Source organism: Scophthalmus maximus, chromosome 2 (assembly GCF_022379125.1).
Source record: "Scophthalmus maximus strain ysfricsl-2021 chromosome 2, ASM2237912v1, whole genome shotgun sequence".
Lineage (NCBI taxonomy): Eukaryota > Metazoa > Chordata > Actinopteri > Pleuronectiformes > Scophthalmidae > Scophthalmus > Scophthalmus maximus.
In genome coordinates this window covers 23,721,442-23,745,751 of record NC_061516.1, presented here as the reverse complement: position 1 = coordinate 23,745,751, position 24,310 = coordinate 23,721,442, and the positions used below count along the sequence as shown (strand labels likewise).

Below are 24,310 nucleotides of genomic sequence, written 5' to 3'. Positions count from 1 at the left end.
TTCGCCCGCAGCTTCCTCTATTCGAGGAAAGGTTATGGAAATGTTGACTCTTGTTTTCTTCATTAGGCAGCATTTTAATAATCCAAATTCACTGTGTTTTGCAAAGTCCTAGGTAATTTAAAAGGAAGAGCGGTTCCAGTCCGACTTCTTTGTGCTTCTGTGCCCACTCCGACTTAATTGTCCTCCCCTCTCCCTCTGCAGTGAGAAAATTTGCCAAGTGCCAAATGAAATTGAGATCAACTTATGTGTTAAGCAATGAGCAGGGGGGAGGGATGGAGGGGGGAGAAAGAGAGGCACGGCAAACTACACTTGACCGCTCTTGACAACAGCGCCTGCTCCCACCAAATTCACATTGATTAATTAATTAAAATCCCTTATTAGCAAATTGACTGTCTCAGCTGATTATCAAATTGAGTTTCTTTATTAGACGCAGCTGCCGCTCTGCTGCTGCTGCTGCTGCTGCTGCTGCGCCTCGAGACGCTTCATCTCCGCTCTCTATCCGAGTCACTCGGCTCCACGGCGGCACTCATCCAACCGTCTGAAGCGGGTCCTCTGTGAGCAAACAATCAGACGGGGACCCCGGTCGGTGATGATGAGGATCCCTCTGCCAGCGTGTGAACCTCGTGGCACAGGGAGACAGTGGAATCCATCACACTGAAGATCAAGTCTGCAGTAATAGTCGTCACAATAGTTACCATGCAGAAATGACAGGAAACGAATGGATGGCTATAATTGGAAAATGAAATAAAAGATCTGATTTTGAAAATGCGGCCGCATGTTTTGCAAAATGAAATTTAAATCATCTGCAATTCATTACGAATGCAAAATGCAGCCTGTCAGCGTGTCTGACAGCCCCCCCCCCCCCCCCCCCCCCCCCCAAACACACATTTTTGCTACACCATGCGACAAAAATGGGCACATTAGTAATTCAAGAAAACGGTGCGCAGGCAGTTCGTTTGTCACTTGTGCATTCATTCCCGCTATGTACGCCGTTTTCCCGCGAGTCATATGACGATGCGAGATGGCGATAAAGCAAGCAAATGAGGCACAATCGTTTCATTGACCCTTCGGCCGACGATATGTTGACCCTGAGGCAGCATTCTTCACATCCACACAGTAGCGCAGGCACCACTGTGGGCCTCACAAATGACCCTGTTTACCCTGGCTGAACAAGGAGGAAGGAACCACGGAACACACACACACTAATGTGCGCACACACACATTAGTGGAAGCGATGGCTGGCCCATGGTGGAGCCGATGGATATCTAGCCTCCGTGCCTCCGCTGCCGGGGGGAATGAAAAAGCCGACAGTGTGATTGGGCTCGCTGGCCGTCGCACCACATGGACGGTCCTGTGTAGGGCTATTGTGGCCGGTGGCTTTGTCCAGATGGTTCACATACCTTTAGCCGTGCTCTGGGTGAGGAATGCGCTCCCTCGGGACAGTTCCCGACCCTGGAAACAAGGGCCTACAACATAAACACCCATCCCCAACCCCCAACCATGGTACCTCACCTACAATCCCCGCAATCCCCGTTGGGGCTGATCATGAGGTTGCAGCCGGAAGAGGACTTATCCAAAACGTATGGAAAAGTGTCAGTGCCACCTTAGAACGGACCTCCTGGTTGTTGTATGCATGAAGTTGGTGGTTTTTTTATTGAACTTCGTAAGTGTTTCCATCCTTTTCCTGGAGGTTGGAACATGACACGTTTTAGGCAAACTGAAGGGGTGACAAAACGTTTTGTCACATGATAGTATTAGGATGCAGTGTTCGGAGGAAGTGTGTGCACGGGGGGGTTGCATGTGTGTGCGTGTGTGGGATTATAGCCCGGCTAATTACCTTGTAAAATGCCGTTCCCTCCATTTAAAACACAGCAATGCCACAATTCCAATAAACAAGCATTATTCCACACAGAAAAAGCAGCGAGATCGCGGCCTGGAACCCTCCGTTCCAGCTGTCTTGTAAACAGTGGTTGTCATGGATGGATGATTTTGTTCCATTTTTATCGGTGTGCGTTTTAAATCATGGGTATTTATATTTTGCTATCTTTTGAAGGGGGGGGGGAAATTCCACACCAGTCTACTCGGCTGCTCTCAGAGATAAGTGTTTATTCTGACATATTTGTACATGGATGAATTAGATACTCCTGTTTACAGTACAGCTCCGTGCTCTTGTGTGCCTCTTCCAGCGCCGCTGGGTTTGCAGGCTAATAACAGGGGAATGAAATAACATTTCCGTGTTTTCTGACATGTTTACTGGCTGGAGCCAAGAAAGACAACAAAATCTAAATGAGAGGCCGAGCTAAATGTATTTTGAGACGGGGAGAAAGGACGCACGTCACTATTGGCAGCGATGTCTCCGACCAGAATAGACCGAGGGGCAACAACAGCACCGAGTCAGTGACACGAGATGCTCGTGTGCCCTTCTGCAGTCCAAAAATCCTTCATCTTTGACTTTTGGCTATAAGGGTTTCTCCAAAAGTTGGAGGACAGCTGGCGTCCCCTGACTGTAGCTCTGTGCCTTCGCAGGGCTACTCTCTGCCAAAACAGATGAAAGCCGGCTGAATCTGTAGGCTCGCAAGTAGCGGCTGAACACGTCTGAACTGTTTTGATAAATTTCTCTGCGAACAGACACGGGGAAGAAATTTCCTCCTCTTTTTTTTTTCCTGACATTTTTTATTTTCCGACGCATCGAATAATGCGATCGAGGTGCTGCTTCAAATCAAGGACATACGGATGAAGTGAAGCCATTGACCAGATTTAGGTCTAAATCATTTTGCATGATGAAAGGAAATTTTAAAATAGGCTTCAGGTTAAAAAAAAAATGGCTCAAAGCCAGGCAGACTACTCTTTTCCATCCTCTTGTCGTCCTCCTCTCCCGGTATCGAGGCCCGCGCTCCCTTGCACATCTGTCGGCATGTATCCGCCGCTCAATCGCTCTCACTGGGCCACGGCGGGTTCCCTAACAGCTCAGTATGGCTCTTCCATTAATCAAAGACACTTCCAGTGTCCCATTACAGAAACACTGCTACTCGGCCTGTCTGAAGCTGACAGCTCGCCAATTCATCTTCGTGGGGGGAAAAAAAAAGCCATTGTGGCACGCCAGTCGCCTTTACCTGTTCAAACGGAGGGGCTGTTAAGAGCGCAGGAAGACCCCTCCGAAATTGTTTTCTCTAGGTCAGGCAAACAACAAAAAAGGTAAATTGCTTGTCTCAGGTAACACGCGGGAGGAGTTGCGGTGGTGGCAGCGGGTTCTAGGGGGGGAAATGGGTTTGGCTGGAGGAGTGGGTCAGCGACGGAAATAAGCGGATGGAGATGTGTTTGTTAAGAAGCTGATTTCAATGATGCCGCAGGGGATGAAATGCACCGATGCAGTTTACCGAAACGGCCTAAACACCGTCCCGACACCGAAGAGGACCCTCTGCAGAGGTTAGCTGCCACTAAGTACACCTCCTTATACATCCCCTGCCGCCTGAGGACGGCAGCTCTGGATGTGTAGTTTTTGTGGTGGCAGTGGTGAACATACTGAGGGGAAATGTACAACCTCCCCAAAACTTCATTTCTTCATATTTTTCACCCTGCTCTTTCTACAAATTCTTTTACATACAAACGGCATAGTCAAAAAGTCTGCCTCCTCAGTCATGCTGGTTTTGATTGCTGAGTGTGCTACTTGGTCGTACTATTTTTGATAACAAAGCAATTTTTAAAACTAAAATGAAAAGAAAATTTAAAAAAAAAGGACTGGTTCTTTGAGCCAGAGGAGGAGGAACAGTGTAGCAAATGTCAGCTTTTATGAAATGGCTATAGAGCCACTGAGAAGAAATCAGCCATAAATATACGAAATGCCACAGAGCACGTTACTGTCCAGAAAAGGATTTAGTAGCGTTTCATTGTTCTCAAACTTCAAATGGAAACAGATTTAATATAGAAAGAAGATAATAAGACATTAAGCTACATTAGCTGTGGACATGAAGCTACATTAGCTTCAGGCATTAGACCCTCTAGCTGCATTAACAGTGGACATGATGCTGAATTAGCTTCGGACTTGAAGCTACGTTAGCAGCAGACCTAAGCTACATTAGCAGCATACATGAAGCTACATTAGAAGCAGACATGAAGCTACATTAGCAGCGGACATGAAGCTACATTAGCAGTGGACATGAAGCTACATTAGCAACTGGACATGAAGCTACATTAGCAGTGGACATGAAGTTACATTAGCAGCGGACATGAAGCTACATTAGCATCTGACATGAAGCTACTAGTGGTGGACATGAAGCTACTAGCTGTGGACATGAAGCTACTAGCCGTGGACATGAAGCTACTAGCGGTGGACATGATGCCATATTTGCCCTAAACATCAAGCTACATTTGCAGTGTCCATCAAGCTACATTAGCAGCGGACATGAAGCTACATTAGCAACGGACATGAAGCTACATAAGCAGCAGACCTAAGCTACATTAGCATCTGACATGAAGCTACTAGCGGTGGACATGATTAGCGTTGGACATGATGCCATGTTTGCACTAAACATCAAGCTACATTTGCAGCGTCCATCAAGCGACATTGGCATTGCTGCCATGTAGTATGTGATATTTAATCTCCTTTTAGCGGTGATTTGAAGAATTTACAGGGAACAGAGTTGTGGTACATCAACACAGTCATTAATTAATACATTCCCTTTTCAGTTTTAGCTTTTTTGACTCAACCAACAAAAGTTTTTGAGTTAATGAATGTGAAAGTTAAACATGTTGAGCTTTCAATCAATCAATCAAGGCCTCGATTTAGCCTTAACAAGTTTAACCACAGTAGAAAACACTGTGGCATGGTTGGAACTTGTTGTACCTAATCTCTGAACTAAGGGTCGGGTGTTTTTTCGGCATAACATGCAATAAACCAATCAGAGTGTCATCTTCCATTCCCTTCAAAGTCCAGGTGTGCCTGCACTTTGGTGGATTGCTATTATAGGGGCGGATTTTGGCAGCCAGCGAGAGAGAATGCTGCTCTGCAGAGGCAACCGATCAACATCTCTCTCTGTGCATGTTGTGCACCTGCATACGCTGGTGCATATTATCTTCTTGATAATTCTGTTAGATACAGCGCCATTGACTTCAGACCGAGTTGTTGTCGGTCAATTGTGCATTTTGCTTTTTCGCTGGCAGCAATGCAACTCTAAGTGGCAGAACTTCTGCACTTAAAGTAAAGATTAAGCTGAAAAGACAAAGTTTCAGTCATGAAAGTTGTTGTGTCCCCCCCCATTTAAATCCCTGTTATTATTTTAAAGTAGTTTTCTGGCACCCGGACTGTAAATAGTTTACCATGTGCAGTTTAGAGGGGGAAAAAAAGGCAAAGTGATCTGTGAAAACCCAGCTGCTGCTCGGGGTGTGTGGCTCCGAATTGGCAGCTGGTTCCTCCAACATTTTTAGCTTCTTGGAAGCAGAAGAGTGGTGAGTGGCTCGTTTCCAAACCAAAGTACAATCTGAATTTTTTTTTTTTTTTTAAAAGCAACCAAAAACAACCCCCCCAAAAAAACCCAGCGCTGTGGCCATTTCATGACAGCCCAGTTCGATTTCGTTATTCTCATCAAGATTAAAATCTCTCTTCATAATGAACACAGTGACAGTAAAAGTGAGTGAGGCCGAATGAGAAAGGACAGCTTGTCCCGTCCCTTCTCCGCCCCCCCCCCCCACGTGGTCGATTTGATTGGCATAATGAGGTGAAGACTAGTTGGCACAAAGCTGCTCCGGGGGGCAAATGGAGACATTATTATTTTGTGTGTGTATGTGTGTAAAGAGGGGTTTTCTTGGCGATCTACACCCTGGCCCCACTGGGCTATTAATTACCCTCTCTGTAACATGGCATCTGCTGAGACGGGACGGTGGAGCGAGCACTGCCAACATGGGCATAGTGGCTCTCTCTCTCTCTCTCTCTGTCTCTTGTCACCGTAGACCCCAGCTGCAGTCTCGCTCCTTGCTTATTGGATTCTATCTACATGTATGATTGATTCAGCACCTGAACTGTGCTTTTCATGACAAGCAGGCCCGACTGAGAGAGAGACACACACACACACACACACACACACACACACACGGGAGAGAGACGCACGCAGAGAAAAGCACCCCAGCTGGCAAACATTTAACCAACCGTGAGCTACATGTAAGATGCCCACTCTGTTCAAGTAGGTTGAGACATTTTCTGAGCAGATGTTTCATTTGCTGTGCTGGAAGAGAAAAAAAATTGCTTTTTTTTTTTCTTTCTCACAGACTAAAAAAAAAAAGGCACGGCGGGAGCGTGTCGGTGTTTGTTTATTTTTGCGTCTTGCCGTTTGGCCCCTCTCAAAAGCTGCAGTTTTTTTTTCTCGATTTGACGAAAGCATAGAAGACCAAAAAAAATCGTCCATGTATTTCTGAGGACAGAAACATGTTCGCTGCGTCAGTTCAAGTCTCCCTGTCCAGATCCAGCAACTTCACCGTTGTTAAACCTTGATTATAAGCTACACTTAACTTGCACTACACCGCCCACTTTTCCCAAATGTAAGTATTGCATATAGTTATGATGTAAATTATAAGCCTTTACGACAGACCTACACTCCGCAGCCCGGATAAGCACCTTGCGAATAATCTTTAATTTTTCCATTGTCTGACGTGCAGGTCGGTGTGTTGAAGACAGTTATTCTGGTGTTTGCAGGCTTCCTCCGTTGCAAGCGAAGCCCTATAATCGCTTTGGCTACAGCTATACCGCCGCCAACACGGCTCTCGGTATCTTTTTCCCTGGGATTTGTTTGTGATCACACGCTGAGAATCAGGACATGCACAGGAATAATGTTGGATTACATATACCGTAATATAATATATATATATATTTTTTTTGGTACCTCCAGTGTATCACCTGCCCCCAGCATTTTAAGGACACACACAAACACAGTAGTTGTGCCATGAAGAACATTTAAAGGTCCTGTTTGTTGTTTAAACCCCCCCCCCCCCCCCCCCCCCCCACACACACACACAAACCATCATAACAAACCAAAGTCATGACAGAATAATATTGTCAAAATTATTACATTATCCTGTTTCATTTCTTATCATAATGCCTCATTATGCAATAATCCCATTGGACAACAATGTCGTTGTTATTACTGCATCCTCCTCCTCCCACTGTTTATCCGGTTTCCTTCGTACGGAAACAAATCACCGCCGAGTCTGATGAACTCGCGATTCCACTGAACTGACAGCTCTAACTATGGTTTCAACCCATTCCAAGGTGCATTAGTGTCACATTTAGACAAGTTAGCACATTATCTGTCAGATGCTACATTATCAGTTGACCGTAGTGGCGTGTGATGTTTTTCCGAGCCAGGGTCGGGGGAAGTCTGCTCTCGAGTGAAGGGAGCGACCCCGGCCTGACATCCAGACGCTACTATTTCAGTGTTCTAGCCCTCCGGGCCAAAAAGCTGTCAGCACATATTTTATCCTTTTGCTCACACACAGTATATTTTCTCTTGCTCCTTCTTTTCCTGTTGCAGCGCCCCCCCCCCCCCCCCCTCGCTCTGTGTGCACAGGAGTGACGTGGACCCAGTACGAGGTGTTGATGATTCCTTACAACGTCTCAAAATCATTTAGGTTTTGAAGTCATTTTTTCGGTAAACCGTGTTATAAAAGCCATCTGTTTCTCATTCCCCCCCCCCCAACTATGAGTAGATCAATATGGGTTCTATTCCTTCAGTGAACTCTCCCCCCTGCCTGTGTAGTTTTTCTCTCTATGATCATTTACAGTTCAACATGATATGTCGGCTGTAACCACTTTTGATTTTGGATGGGTCTTAAATCTACGGTGCCTGGCAGCATTTGACATATGGATTTACATAGTTCACCTTGTGCATGAGTGAAACTGTTCTATTTCATACATTGTGAGTTATGCTAACATCAGAAAAAAAGGTATATTTCACACGCAAATAAACCCCAAACCCTCACATGACCCTCCGCTTTACTAGCAAAGGCTCTGATTCGCGCTGACAGAAACTCTTGGCACAGGCGGCCCACTCCATTCACTGGCCGCCGTTCAGCTGTCATACTCACTGGCTGAAGTTACACCCCCCCCCCCCCCCCCCCCTTTTCTCTTTAAAGTGGTTGCCGTGCCGGGGTGAATGCACGAAGGAAAGCAGTTGCATTCAGAGGCAAAGTGTTTATCCACAGTTAAGTACTCGTTCTAGGTCAGATTTGACGGGAGCGAAAGGATGCTGCCTGGTGACAGCTGCAGAAAAGAGACATCAGGTATAAATAAGAAACAGAACGAGCTCCGGTTGCGTTACACGCGGTGATACCAGTGATCCCCACAGTCGGGCTGAGGAACCTCCGGGGAATATCAGGCGACTGGCAGAAATAGGAGCAATTGTCATGCTTCATTATCTTCCTCTCCCTTCGAGAAATCTTAGTGTGCAGTAAGTCATATTTAATATTTTCTCATGAAGGTAACAATTTATTTTATTCTAGCAAAAGTATGGATCCGGAAAATCAATAGAGAAGGCCTATGCTCAATCAACCACATCGGACTAGGACTGCAAAAACATTGCCATTATAGCGATAATGAATCTTCAACTTGTTATCATGATCTGATTTTGCAAGATGTCAAACGGAGAAAAACTCTAATTTCTCATCTGATATTTTCCTTTGGAGTGTCTCACCACCAACAAAGTTGTCATCGGTTAATAATCTGGTGATTATCGGATTGACAAATAGCTGAGGAAAACAAAATGATGAATTCTGAAGCCTTGCCTAAAGATGAGGAATAAGCTTCGGTACTGTGTATACGATATGAAATGTAACAGAACAATCCTATTATATATGTTGAATGCGTTTGGTATGTGTACATATATATATATATATATATATATATATATATATATATATATATATATATATATATATATATATATATATATATAGTTAGTCTATAGGCTTCATCAGGTGTAGACGACATCCGTGCGTAACATGCACATCTAGGTGTATTATGGCCATTGAAATGGAAGCAAACAGCTATTACAGGCACTATGATGTGTACAGGAACACGGTCTCACCCCCTCTCACACTCTCTCACACACACACACACACACACACACAGTCTCTCTCTCTCTCTCTCCCTCCCGCTCTCCGAGATGAGAGCGGCTTGTTTACTGCAGCCCCGCAGTGCTCCGGCTGGGGCTGTTTGGGACGCCCGCGGGTGCTGTGTAGCTCTTGGAAGGCAGACGTGCGGTGAATGACAGTGCAGATAGCCCAGCGCCATCACTGCCACCTGAACCTCCCCAAGCTGCCCCGCAACACACGCACACACAGGCACACAGGCACACACACACACACACGCACACACACGCACACACACACACACACACTTGCCCGGTTCACGAGGTCAGACACATCAAAACAAACCTGCCTGCGGGCATCTCAAGTGAGAAAATAAGCCCCTGCAATCTCACCTGTTTTTTCTTTTCAAACACTTTTATTGGCCTCAGCGTAGACACGGTCGCTCCTGCAAATAATCTTATCTGTGTTATTTTGCATGGATAGGCACAAACACCCCCCCCCCCCCGCACTGACACACACATATACACACAGACCGAGTTGCTCACGCAGAGCACACTGGCTTGTCTGTATCTATTTCCCAGAATGCGGTCCGTCCGCTGCGTTGCGAGGCGTACAGTAAATCAATCTCCGAGGCATTGCATAATAGTTTTGAGAGCCGAGTCCAAACGGCTAAATAATCACTTTGTCAACTGGTCGGCTCTGGCTCGCGCCGGCCAGAAATAAATAAAAATCACAAGGTCCCTCTCCCGTTTCCAGATAAACAAGAGTGTTTACCCCGAGCGGGGCTATGAAGCCGAGGCTCATGCTGTCGACAAAATATTGACCGTGTGCCAGGATTATTCGAGGGATTCGGCTGCGTCTGCTCAACGGCAGCGAGTCAGGACAGGTTTAACGTTGTTGTTTTGTAGATCTTAATGTGATTTTTGTTTTTTTTCCATGCACCTTTTTTTTGGAGAGGGGGGCAAAAATGATAAAAACGATAATAAATAAGAAGTATGTGAGTCTGAGATTTCTGGCAGCTTATTCCAGTTAAAAAAGGGCCCCGGCTGTTTATGAACCCATCTATGTGGGAATTGTAAGTTTTACTTATCATGTACATTGCGGTAAGTAATGTTGACAGATTGATTTAAAAGAAAAAAAAACGGAAAACAGAGACCAAATATAATTTAGGCTTCCACATTTCTGAATCAAAAAATATTGTATTCAGTCGCTCTTATGGTGCTGCTGCATCCGCATGAAGCCTCATTGAGGAAACACATCTCATCTGTTGAAATATGAACCTTCTGGGATCCTTCCCTTTGCCACTAGCTGCCACTGCAAAGACCAAACTTCTCCGCAAGGTCAAAGTTTGACCCCGCTTCATCTCATCCGAACTCCTTCCCTGTGCACACACACACGCGCGGGCCGCTCGCCATTAACTCCATTATCTCCATTCAACAGCCTCCTGCACGACGCGCGAGCGCTCTGTGCTATCACACAGGTTGCTGCGTCGTCTGCGTCTCGTCCCGTCGCGAAGCTCTTGTTGAGGTAACAGGTGCTTAGCTCGACGGCGGCAGTCAAAATAGCGCGTCTCCTCCTCTGTTTGCCTTTCAGAATGGAAGCCAAAGTTAGACATCTTTGAGGTTTTTCTTTTCTGCCACTTGATGGAAGGTGATGCCGGTGCATAATGCATGAGCAGAGAGAGAGAGAGGGAAGACTTCGTCTGGCTGCTTTTTATAGACCACCAAAGAACACGGGGGGGGGGGGGGGGGGGGGGGACGCGCACGCGCCCGAGCCGGCCGTCTCGCTCGACGCGCCGTAACCTCTCGCAGATCAAGGAAGGCAGGAGCGGAGGAAAAGAACAGGAATGTAGCAAACTGGAGACATTGTTGAGAATAATAAAATAATACAAAAAAAAAAAAACAATTTGAAAGAGAGAAAGAAACGACGAGACGAAACAGAAATGTTGACGTGCTATTTTGAGACGGCGAGCTCTTTTGATGCACAAACCAAACGGGAGGCGGGAGGAGGAGGGGGGGGGGGGGGTGGTGTCTGTCTCAAAGACGGGCTTTAACAGAAATACTTTCTCACATGTGATCTTACAAGGCTCCCCTCCGTCTTTGTTCCCACCGTTCCGACGCTTCAGCGAGCGTGTGTCTTTAGGTCTTGTTATAAATGAGAGAGAAGAGAGAAGGAGTTATCACACGAGGGAGGCGGCGGGGATGTCAAGTAATGTGCAGGCGAGCTCGAGCTCCCTGCTTCTTTTTTTTTTGGGGGGGGTTGGCAGATTTTTTTTGCAAAACCCCATTTGCTGCCCTCAAAAGAGCAGAGTTATTTTTCTTCTCATCCCTCTAATCCTTATTTAACCGGGCTGGTTGACTAAGAGCGCCGCTGTCATTTATAGTAATGACCCGGGGGGGGGGGTGTACACGCTCACACCCGTGTGTGGCCAGAGCCTCTGTCGTGTCTAACCGCCATCGTCTGCTGCATTGGTTTGTTTTTTTTCACAATATTATTTTAGGGGACAGGATCACCCCCCCCCCCCCCCCCCCCCCCCCCCCCGCAGTTCTCTACAGGTGGAACAAGTCGGGGTTTCATTGGGTTTCATCACTACTAATTACTTGGCCGACTACTCTCCAGTGATCCGATCCGTTCCCTGGTCGACCGCTGACACGTTTGAACGCGAACGCCCCAATTTCTGCGTCTTGCCAAAAAAAAAACCCAATATTCTCCTGCCAGTCTTGGGGATTTGAACTGCAACCTCCAGGTCCAGCTCCATGTTCTCGCTCCATTGTCACCTCTTATTGAATAAAGGGACTTTGTGGAAGGCAAGGGGGGGGGGCACTTCACACCGAGCGGGGCCGGAGGAGACAGAGAGGTGGAAATGGCTCCGCCGAGTAAGACGGAGGGTATTAGGGAGTGAATCCCAACTCCTGAGCTTTTTGGAGGGGGGAATCCAGGTATCTAACCGGGCTTAGGTTTTGAAATAGTTTTGTTCCTGCCCAGCAAGCACAATTAGAGGTTCCTCGGGATTATTCCCCCTCTCCGCTCACCTGAGAACCACGGCTCTTCTAACCGCGTGTCCTCAGGTGGCGGACACAGCTGCGGGGATGAGGTGTTCGAGTTCCAACTGTCGGGGTTGGGTATCACTCAATTCTTCATTTTAACACACGAATAAAAATTGTTTAAGAGTAAGCTCTTAAATGCCGCAAGGGTCACATACAACGTGTCAACGTGGAGTTCCACCTTGAGGCCTTGTCATTCTACGCTCATGCTCCGATGAAAAAAAAAGAAAGAAGAAGGCCTCTGTTTTTTCAAAAGAAAATCTAATAAATATAATGACGCTGATGACAAAATGTATTCTGGGAGGCTCTGTGCGGGGCAGCGCCGACGGAGAATGCTGCGCGAAATTCCCCTGGAACTCCGCGTGGGCCGCGTTTTTTTTTCTCCGATTGTGCGACGCATTAATTAGCGCGGCAGGTTAGGACACCTCTCGTGGGCCAACTCAGACGTGACTGATTGGATTTTAATGAAACCTGTGGAAATCATTAATCTGCCCGCGTACGGCCGGCCGTCAGAGTTACCCTCATTATTGAAATTGCGCTGATCGGATCAGGCGGGGGGAAAACCCCCCCCCCCCCCCAAACAGACGCATCATACCTGCCGCGGAGGGTTGGCGCCGCGAATTACAGGTGACGCGGTTGCGTCTGATCGGCTGCGACAGGGACTTTGTCACTCGGGCGAGGCAACGCGATTACTGTTGTTGATTTCTCTTTCATTGTTTTTTTTTTACCCTGAGAACATGATATAGCTCTTTTCACTCGAGACACCCACGGGGCAAACTTGGGGGGGTGGGGGCTCGGCGGTGTGTCTGCAATATTATAAATAACACAGTGAGGATGAAAGGCAGTTGCAGTCTCCCTCCCCATCCCTCCGTCTCTCCTCTTCTCCCCTCGCCCCTGCTACTCATCTATGCCCGACACGAGTGCCTCGGCGTTTCTCGCGCGTGTGGCCTGAATTTATATGAACGTCTCCCCGGCGAGGGACAACGGGGGCCAAGTCATTGATATGTGCAGCGGGACTCGGGCTAAACAGCCCACGCCGGGCGCTGTTACGCCAGCTTGCCTGATACATTTTGATTGAGCAAAGACAGAGGGGTGGAGCTGGGGGCGGCGGGGCAAAGGCATCGGGGGGGGCTTAAAAAGCCAGGCTGAAATGACAGAAACGGAGCGTTTCTCCTTTCACATGGTTCTCCCGGTTGGCAGAAAATGGACCCGAAACCACATATGGCGCCCTGCCGGATAAATGGACTGCTCTTTATTTGGCGCCTTTCTAGTCTAATCGACCACTCAGAGCATTTTTTCACTACGTGGCATTCGCCTATTCATGCACCAGTTCACACACACACACTCACACACACACACACAAACACACACACACACGCACGTAGTTCACACACACGTTCACAAGTTTCTTGGGGTTCGGTGTCTTGGCCGGACGTACTTCCACACGAGGAACGAACCACTGACCTTTCCGATTCGTACAACAACACCAGTGCGTCACTGAGCTTCGGAGCCATTATCCCCCCCCCCTCCCCCCCTATTATTGTGTTTTTTTTTTTTTATCTCTAAACACGACGAGCTGTTTTTCTCGTTATATCAAAATGTGACCCTCCTGTTTCATTGAGCACCATCATCCCTATTCCCCCCGTCTCACCCTCTCTCTCTCTCTTCTCCTCCCACTGCGTGACATGGTCAGCCTCCTAATGGACTGGAAATCCATGTCGGAGAAGAGACAGAGAGAGAGAGAGAGAGAAGTCCCTTGTTCCTCCGTTTCCATCTCGCTCCGTCAGATAACCAAAATAAGAGGCGGCGGCGGGACGCTGCGCCACTTATGGCCACATTAGGATCAGCCACCAAAGTGACACCGAATCGCCTCGTGCATCATTTGGGCTTTGTTCACCATGACAGGGATCCGCGTGTGTGTGTGTGTGTGTGTGTGTGTGTGTGTGTGTGTGTGTGTGTGTGTGTGTGTGTGTGTGTGTGTGTGTGTGTGTGTGTGTGTGTGTGTGTGTGTGTGTGTGTGTGTGTGTGTGTGTGTGTGTGTGTGTGTGTGTGTGTGTGTGTGTGTGTGGGGTCCCCGTCCGCCCTGTGCTTTTATCCCCAAATGGATGCTCCGTTGGTTGGGGGTCTTACTCCCAGAGTGCATTATCCCACTTCATAATTTTTCGAAACTCAAGTCTTTCCTATTGACCCTTTATCGTAGTGCGCCATCTGTTAGTGTCACCGCCATGCAATTCTGTTGCTGCTGCCTCTTCCGCTCACGCTAGCGTCACACTGAGGCTCCATCTCTCGCTTGGATATTTAATGGAACACACACGTCGTCCAATACAGATGATATTTGAATAAAACGTATAGAGTCCAACAAACCATTATTCAAACGTAAACATAAAAATGTAACATTTTGAAATGAATCAAACCTACCCTTATCTGATCAGATAAATTCCTATACTGAAGTTACTACCACATTTTGACATGATCTCAAGAGGAAATAAGAGACTTGTCCTTTTGCTTCGCTGTCTAAAACCAACTTTGTTAGGTGCAACAGCCAAATATGAAAATCTTAAATTGAATATAAAAGGTAGTATTCTTCTTTTAAATGAAGAATTAAACATGAATGGTTCGAGTCTACAAAGGTGGTCGTATTCAATACCTCTGAACAAATAACAACCAAAATGATTGGACATTGATCGAATGCGCGCGTATTTATTAATGTTTTTAATGGACCTTTGAAATTTATTGCAACGATTCTAGAACCCGCATCAAATAGAGCCTCTAATAAAGTGGTATATGGTGTCTTTGCCACATCGACACATGGTCGTACATCTGCGGAGCTTTAAAATAATGTATTGAAAAAAATCTAAATCAGTCTCTCTCACGTAAATGGAAATATATTTGTCGCGTTGAGCAGATGTTGATGAAAACAGAAATAATAAACTCGCTCCGGCAGATCTGTCGGAAATAAAGACGGCTGCCGGCGGCCACGCCCAACAGACGCGCGGAATGAGCCGAGCATCCGCTCGCGGCCGCGGCCGTAGGTCCATGTCAATCTCCCTACGAAATATCGATCAGCTCGGCCGGAGGGGAAACGGAGAGCGAATTCAACCGGGAGTAATGGGGGCGTTTTTTTTTTGTTTTGTTGGTGCGTTTTGTGCTAAGCTAACGGCTCACGTGAGAGACAAAGTGACCCGGACGGCCGCGTCAGACGCTCGCCATCGCTCCTCTACTTAAGTCTACGCTCTGTTCAGTGGCCCTCCCTTCTCCAATTATCAGTTCCGTTTCATCTGATCCACAAAACTAATGAACAAACGAACACACACACACGCACACACGCACACGCACACACAGAGAGCTTTTCCTCAATTTACCACCTCTTATCAATTGCCTCCCTTTATCTTTTAGTGTTTTCTCCTTTTCCATCTTAACCCTCCATTCCTCTTTCGGCAAAGCTTCTTCTTTTATTTATTTTTTTATATATTTACGAACATTGTTCCAGGTTGCTTTATAGCTCCCCTCAGGAGCGGAGGATGGAAGGCGGGAGAAAAAACGAAAAGATGAAAGGATAGATGGGGATGGAGAGCAACACTCGAGGCCGCGGAGGCAGAAATAGATTTTTGGGCAAGCGGTGAGAAATAAGTGCAAGTCATCAAGCGTGGCCCTGCTTGGCCTCTGTGCCGTCTAATAAGTTCAGATGTGGTGATACGAGTTTTTAAAGCGGAGTCATTTGATTTAACGAGGTTTGGCAGCCGCGCCACTGCCTCCGTCGGAGCCCGACCACGTGAGATCTGGACCACGAAAGGGACGTTGGAGTTCACTTTCATTTTTCTTCGTAGTGTGTCCGTATTTAAACAAAAATAGGCAAAAAAGGACAGGTGGGCAGCTCCAGTCTTTATTTCACCAAATGCGTTGGTTATGATATATGTGCTGCCAAGTCCAGCGGCAAGATGAGGTTGGGGGGGGGGGGGGGGGGGGGAGTTCTGAATTGCACGAGGCAAGCTGTTGCTGTTCAATAACGCAGGCCTGTAATTGACTCACATTTCAAACACACACACACACACACACGTATGCACTTAGGCAGCCTCTGGTCGGGCTGTGTTTTGTTTTTTACGAGGAGGCACGCTGCATGAGGTGATCAGCATATGTTTTGTTGACATAAATTTTCAATTTATTGCTGTTGTCAAAAGTGACTGTTGGACAAAGTCGATTATTAACTGAGTAAATGGCCTGAGAGAGTTTTATGTGAACTTCCTTAATGGCTACAGTCAGTCTGTTTCAAATCACCCTCCCCTCCCTCCCTCCCGTCCCTCCCACCTCACACACACACACACACACACACACACATCTCATCATCTATTTCAGAAGCACAACATGAAAGCAGGCAGTTACAATGGGATTTGAGTGTGTGTGTGTGTGTGTGTGTGTGTGTGTGTGTGTGTGTGTGTGTGTGTGTGTGTGTGTGTGTGTGTGTGTGTGTGTGTGTGTGTGTGTGTGTGTGTGTGTGTGTGTGTGTGTGTGTGTGTGTGTGTGTGTGTGTGTGTGTGTGTCTGTGCCCGAGCTAAATCACCGAGCCGAGACGATATTTTAGTATCCTTTTACATATCATTAAACTTTGCTGAAGATGAATTACAGTGTGTTATTAGCTCCGCTTAAGCACATAAATCAATTCAAGGCGTATGATATGTTCCCTAAAACGCTCGCCGTTGCGCAATTTTCATTTCATTCTACGGCAAAGCTGCGAGTGCAACCGTCGCCTCTGTACGGTGAAGCGCGGTGTCACGCAGCCAATCGCCTTCTAAAACGTTCATATCCGTTGGGTGCCAGTGGTTTCCTGTCAGGTGTCCCTCTACCACATGCCCCAGACATACTTAGTCAAACACACTTGACAAGTCATGATGTTTTTTATTTATGCAAATGCATTCTTGCTGCCAGGTAGCTTTGGGTTGATTGAAAGTGTCAGCGCACTTTTGCTGTTGCTCCTTTGTAGCATTGTCTGCCACCAACTATAAGTACACAATCTACTTCCTGTTTACGGGGGCCCGTAAGCGGCAAGCGCACGCTAAGGTCACGCGAGACGGAGCTCAACCCTTTTTCCAGAGGAAGATGGTTTTTCAGTATTAAAACAAAGTCATTTACTATTGGAAGTAGCTTCAGTGCTCGGTTTAGGCTCTACCGGAAGAGCTTTCTTCCGTTCTGTCGAACATCAGGTAATGTGCCGTGTCCGTGTGTGCTGCCAGCCGCTGCGGTCGGATTTAACACACTCTCAGTTATCGGCGACACACACTCGCGGCACTTTGCTCATCAGCACTTAGATGTGCGTTGACAATGCGCGGCGCTGCTTCCACTTCGAGTGGCCTTAATAAGTCCGCCCGTAGCTTATCAGCGCTCTGTCTGCGGGGCACAATGGTCAGATTGAGGAGGGACACAATAGGCCTGTGAGAGGCCTTTTGTGCCTGCCCGCGTCTCGTGTCGTGGTGTTTACCACTCGCGTTGAGTGAAATCGGCGAGTACATCGCCTTATGATCCTTAAAAGGAAGAGAAAGAGAGAAAAAATCAATTTCAATCCGTTCCTTTGTCCACTTCGTTTGGTCTCATTCCTGTGGACAAGTCGTCGTGGACGAAAATTACATGAAGATGTTTTTTCTTCTTCTTTTTCTTACTCTGCGTCTAACAGTAAAGGTCAGGCTTTGGTGCTTCGGCGGTGAGATAACTCTGCTGCCGCTGTTTTCCCACCGATCCCGGAGAAAGAATTCCAATGCAGAGGTGGCAGCGAGCGCAGTTCGTCTACCGGCAGTTGGACGTAATAGGCCCAGAATGCCATGCATCAATCCGGTGCAATTGCTATTGATCTGCGCTACAGTATGTGTAACCAACAGCAGCGCACTGGGCATGCAGCAGTCCGTGGCGTACTGTTGTGTCTGTTCTTCTTTTCTTGTGAGAAGTGGAAAATTGTCGTTAAAGTACATTGCATCATGGTATGAAACTCTGGTTACTACCGTCACAGGTTGACATTTGCCTATGTGAGAGTATTGTTTGCGTTCCCAGCTGTGCCATTCCTGTCTCTCTCCGTTGCTTTCTCTTCAAGTGTCCCTCTTTCCCTTTTGGGGGCATTTGGCATTTATAAGGCCCTGTAATTGCTCACTACTTGCCAAAGGGCCATTATTCTGGCTTTGGTTTCCAGGGTCTCTCCACAAATTCCGAACCAGAGCAGCATCTAACCCGACTTCCTCAACCTCGGTACGTTTTCTTCCGTTGCACATCCTGACTATTCATCTTGTCAGGTTTTTTTTTCCCCCGAGGATGTCTCACAGCAATTAATAGTCACTTAAGTCATACTAGACTTAACAACTCCTACAAACCACTGCCACAGGACACGCTAGAATGTCTTCCCCGGTCTCGTTGCCTCTCCGTCTCCCGCTTAGCCCTCTTGAGGCACAAAGGAGGCCTGAGAATCAATTTGCATTCGACATCTGACATCAATCAGTCATGTTTTGGGAGAGTGGCACCACCTCCTCCTCGGCGGCTTTGTTGAGAGACACCAAGATGGATGGCTGTCATCTCGCCCGAGTTGAGCGGATCCCTTATCAAGGGCATTGTTTCCCCCAGAATGCACTCAGCTGATCACTCAGCGCCACCTGACTCGAGACTATATGATCCGTCTGTTTGACGTCGTCTTCCTTTGTCTGCCAAAAGCAGTCAGAGTTCCCTCGCACATTTCATATAAATATATTTTCAACTTTGCATTGGAAGTGTTCGACAATATTTGAACGTGGAAACATTCCAATCCAACCAAAGCCTCATCATTTGCTCAAGGAATTATATGTGGTGTTTTATTTTCTGAATCTGACATCGTCATCGAACAATATGAAGACTTCGGAGTCTCACTGTGTGTAAGGGCAACAGTTTTGGAAGTTGGTTGATCGTGTCAAATCCCAAAAAGCGCACCAACCTGGAAAAAGAAAATAAAAATCCTCCCAGTCGCGGCATGCGTGTGCCTTTTGTGCACCGCTCTCAGGGCGAGGTATTTGAAGTTCTCGGGGAGGCTCAAGGCACCGTGGCAGTTGTTTGGCAATTCGTGTCACCTTAATTGCTTCGGAGCACTTTCAGATACCTCTCAAGAATAATATGCTTTGCAATAAGCCGTGGGGTCTTTGGGGATTTTGTAACCGAGAGAGTTGTGAGGATGGACTTTTACGTTGTCAGATGTTATTTAGTTACCCCACCTCCGAGGCCTTTGCCACCTAATCAAATACTGACCCTTAGTCTTGTCTGAACCGGTTGCACTTAAACCGTGTTACATCCTAATGACTGTCCGGAAGACAATCCATCGCAGATCTGATGTGGCTTCAAGCCACAAGTCACCGTATGGTTCAGAGAGCAGGAGTCAAAAACTGGCCTATGAATGGTTGATAGGATAAAGAGCTGTTCTCTGTGCGCTTGCCTGAATATACTATTCCGTCAAGCATCTTATCCATCCGCGGCGCTCGAGATGCGCAGGCAGTCGACACGATGCCTCCGCTTGAACAGCATCTTGTGATTTACAGCAGCCAGTCGTCATGGTCTGGTGCTTCCCTGCATGAGAACGTGTGTTGTAGTTGGAACGGCTTGTTACACTGACGGTTATTGTTATGTGTCGATGGTATGATTTATGGAGTGTGACAAATTCCCCCCCCCCCCCCCCCCCCCCCCCCCCCCCCCTCCCCCTCTCCCCTCGAACTGCAAAAGAAGGCCGAGCCTTTCGCCGTGCTCCCAGGTCACCAGTTGTGCAGCCGAAAAAAAAGAAAACGCCACTTTGTCCGAGACCAACTGTCTAACGCACTCCAAATAATAATGTGTTGTTTTTTCTTTTTGGCTCTCTGTCAACAGGAAGATGCACAGTGGAATGAAGACCTACGGCTGCGAGCTCTGTGGGAAGAGCTTCCTGGACAGCCTCCGTCTACGGATGCACTTGCTGTCTCATTCAGGTAGAGAAATCGAAGACACCCACCCGAATTACAAATTCCACAACCCCATTCCGCGAATACTGCTGAGATAGCATCTCGCCCCCCCCTGTTATCACTGCTGGGTTTAGTGAATGACTGATGGAGAGTCTAAGCGATAGATTATGTATTATCAGTGTGTAAGCGTTAGATAGCGAAACGCTCGGGATTTTGCTCATATGCAAGAGGGAAAAAACTGAAATTTGAAACTTCTCTTCTTTATGGCACTTTCCAACTTGTTCCCAATCGTTCTACTGGGCTGTACAGTAAAACTGTCTGGCCCGGCCATTGAAGTTAAATGCATGCGTAGTTAGGCCGTGTAGACTTTTCAAATCAGTCTGCATTTACCACAAAATATGGCCTATGAATGAAATTGGCGAGTTTGCCGACTCAATGTGGTCAGGATTTTTAGAAGCGCTGGAGGTCAAAGGGTCAGAATCATCCAGCACCTATCAACCAAATATTCGACAAGCCGGCGACGTAACCAGAATATTAACTTTATTATTTTCTCATTTCCCCAATTGCCTCCACGAAGAAAAAGCGCCGTTTGGGGATTGGCACCAAACTTCTGGGAGCGAAAGGGGACCGACATTGCGACACAACGCGTGTTTTCGCTTCCCCAGGAAACAATGACTGTGTCTTTTATGAGTTTGTGCCGTGCGTTGCAGTTCCTGGTGGCAATCCGAATCTGTTGTATCCGCCGTTGTTCGGCCTCGGTAATGCGCTCACCCGAGTGCCGCCGAGTCATACGTTGCCTCTCAATTTTTTTTTTTACCTTCTACATTTTATCTCCCTCCCAAGGATGCAACCGCGCCTCCTCGGTGGTCGCGACAGCCCCTGCATTTGGGCAAGTTTCCACGTCCTTGGAGGTGTTTCATTCTGATGGTTTATTTACATGATAACACTGCGGCAGGCTGTCAGTCGGGCCAGCGTGGCGAATATTGCGCGGATGCTCCTTCATGACATCCAACGTCCATGATTCAGATTTACATGCTCACTCTCGTAGTCTTAACTGCAGCGGATTGGACTCTTGCACCTCATAACTTGCCTTACACATGCTTTATCTCGCTATAAATAACGCCGGGGGGGGGGGGGGGGGGGGGGGGGTGTTGTGCTTTGTTTTTTTAGAACATGTGAATGTGGAGCACAACCCAGTTTTGGGCGATTTGAGGATTAAATAACTGTTTCAGCCCAAGTGACTCTGAGCAGCTCCCGGGCGAAGCTCGACGCAGCGGGTGCCTGCACATCATCATCGTCCTGTCACTCTTACACCTATGTGACACGAGAGGCTCTGAAAGGCAGAACACTGGACACATTGATTGGTCTAGCCTGACACTGGAAAAAAAACAAAACACCCACACACACACGCGTGCCAACAGTCCCTGCGCTCTGAGCCTACTTAGTGCCGCACCGCTTTAATGGCATGGGCCGCTTTTTATAGGCAGCAAAGAGCTCCTCAGTCCTAAGGCCCTAAGTGCAGATGGTTTATTGAGACACTGTAAAAGCCATGGGACCTCTGAGGGAACCCCTCCTGCACACACACACACACACACACACACACACACACAGGATCCCAAATCCACGTGTTGACGTTGGCGCGGAGATTGAGCCCCCCGTTTTGGGACGCTGCACGCTTCCCAGCCGTCGCACTCATTGGTCTAACTTGTCTACTTGGCATCATCGTTATGGGCGGCGAGGACGCAGCCACTCCCCCCCCCCCTCCTCCTCGACTCTCAGCATCCGGAAATGCAATAATTGCCCAGATCATTTGTTTGTTTGCATCCCGACCACATTTCTGAACAACGAACTGGAGACGGATGCTGACACTCCCGCTACGCCGCGACAGAGATGAATGACGGGCGCACGCTGTGCCGGCGAATCGGCGCGGCACCTCGGCTCAGCGTGTCAAACACAAGCGTGGCTCTGAGGAGGTATCCACTGTTTATTTAGAAATGACGGCCCCGCTTTTTCGCAGCCCCCGCCGCAAAGCAACAACGCACGCTCCCCGTCTCACTCACTTGTCAACGCGGAAAAGGAGAGAGAGAGAGAGAGAGAGAGCTCTGCCATGGGAACAAAATGGGACGGTGGTTGTTATGGAGATATGTGTGTGTGTCTCTCACTTGCGGTACACGGGCTTCCACAGGCAGATGTCGAGCCCCGAAAAAAGCCTCCCGTGTCGATGTCGCGTCGTGCTGTACAGTTCAGTGGCGAAAGGGGAAAGCTCGAATTCAAAATTGTCAGTTATGACAAAGTGGGAGCTGAGGGCGAGGCAAGGTCACAAGTGTGCTCCGACACTTGTTGCCTATTTCTGACGCGCGTGCGTGTGTGTGTGCAGTAATTTGCCTTAAACTATATGTTGTTATTGTATTGCTCACAACTCTTTTCAGCCAGCACTTACCGGCACAGAGTAACTGCACCGACGTATCATTATGTCCAACTACGTCGTATTACTCATTATTCAGTATTTGCCGCTGTTCTAATGAATGCAGGTCTTGTGGTTATCGTGCGTTTTGGGCGATAGCAGCAATTAAGAACCCTTTTAAAGCAGCCAGTTATTTATGTGATCCTGTGGATGATGAAAAAGGGATTATTATTATTATTATTATTGTTATTATTATTATGAGGATACAAATTTAGGCCTGTATCCGAGGAAGCAGAACAAGGTGATGTATAATTATCTCTCCGGTATTAATTTCTCTCGGCTTTGAATGAGCGTGGATGAAATCATTTCTGTGCGGCAGTGAGTGTAAACACCTGAGATGATATAACAATAATTGTAATAACTTGGATTTATATAGTGCCTTTCAAGGCAGCTACGCAGAGTAAGGAAAACGAAAAATCTGAGAACAAGAACAGAATATAATAATATCAATGTTAACTGGGGATAATGACTCTAGTGGTCAGAAGGATTTTTTCTCCTGTTTTTTTTTGTGGGGGTGGGGGGGGCATGGTGGGTCTCTGCCGGGAGAGAGTTACAGAGGTCATAGGTCACGTGACCTAGAAACAGAGCCAGCATGTGTAAAAAAAAAACAACAAATTCTAAACTCAGTTATTCAAAGTGACCATGACGACTAAAAGCTTTCCGAGGCTATACAATTTTTCAATCTGCGAGTTTTTTGGCCGATTCTTCAAATACCACCAAGTGAAATCTGTTGTACTTTCCCCTAGTGGTGTCACGGTCGTCAGACACGGGGCACCGCAAGACCACGGCTCCGTGGGGCCAGATGAGAAAAGTCTTTGCTTTTTTATAATAAAAAAAAAAGACATAAACTATACGAAAAAGGACGAAGATGCAGGTCGAGACTCAAAACTATGACGGGGGGTGATCGGGAAATGGAGGAGAGGTAGAGAACGTGTCTTTGGGACGTGAAGGCCCGAGACACACAAAGTATGAATACCAGTGTACGTACATTACGTACAGTCTCCCAGGAGCTGAGAAAAAACACTGAGGTAATCATTACCTGAATAGATGAGCAGCAGTTTTAAATGTCAAAAGGTCAACGACGACTCACAACGTGTGCTCGGTGGCAAGAAGGTGAATGGGAACAAAAAGAATCTGTTTGACGGAAGATCAAATGTGAAGAACGAGAAAAGCAATGGCGTTAAAACGGAAAGAAGTAAAGGAGGAACCGCGCACGCCGAACCTCGACGGAGGCAAGTGAGCGGGAGACGTGGGCGCGTGTATTTTTAGAAACGGTGGCGGCACAAGTGCACAAACTTTTCTGTCTTGTCTTTCTTTTCTTTTTCCTGTTTCCTCAGCCGGCGCTGACTTGAACCTGTGCTGTTACACACATCAGTGTTGACTCATGGCCGCTTTGGTCTGGCGTAAAAGGGCGAGGCGAGCGCGCCTCTGTCGAGACGGGGCGACGGTTAGGGAAGAGACAGCGCCGAGGCAAAAAGCCTCTTTGATAGTTTTTGTTGTGTTTTTTCTCCCCCCTTTCTATTTCTCTTCTCTCTCCGCTCCACCGCCGCCTCCGCCGTTTGACTTTCAAGGCTTTTTCTCGGTCTGACGCCGCGTCTCGCGATTTTTATCGTGTCTCTCTCTCTCTCTCTCTCTCTCTGTAATGATGACACTTCACCGAGTCCCAGAACCCCTCAACCTCAGCCCCTCCTCCCCCCGCCGCCGCCGCCGCCGACACCGCCATCATCCTTCAGCTCGCTTCAGAGGAGACAGAATATTGGGGAGATGAAGCGAGAGAGTGGAGGGGCTTTTTGGTATGC

General features: G+C 47.5%; 1 protein-coding gene across 1 annotated transcript in view; it reads left to right on the top strand.

Moving 5' to 3' along the window:
* Positions 1-24,310, top strand: part of zbtb16a (zinc finger and BTB domain containing 16a) — a 124,577-nt gene that overhangs the window by 28,765 nt on the left and 71,502 nt on the right. The window contains exon 3 of the mRNA XM_035625974.2: positions 19,977-20,074. Coding sequence (XP_035481867.1) covers positions 19,977-20,074 — 98 coding nt within the window. The remainder of the gene's footprint in view (positions 1-19,976; positions 20,075-24,310) is intronic.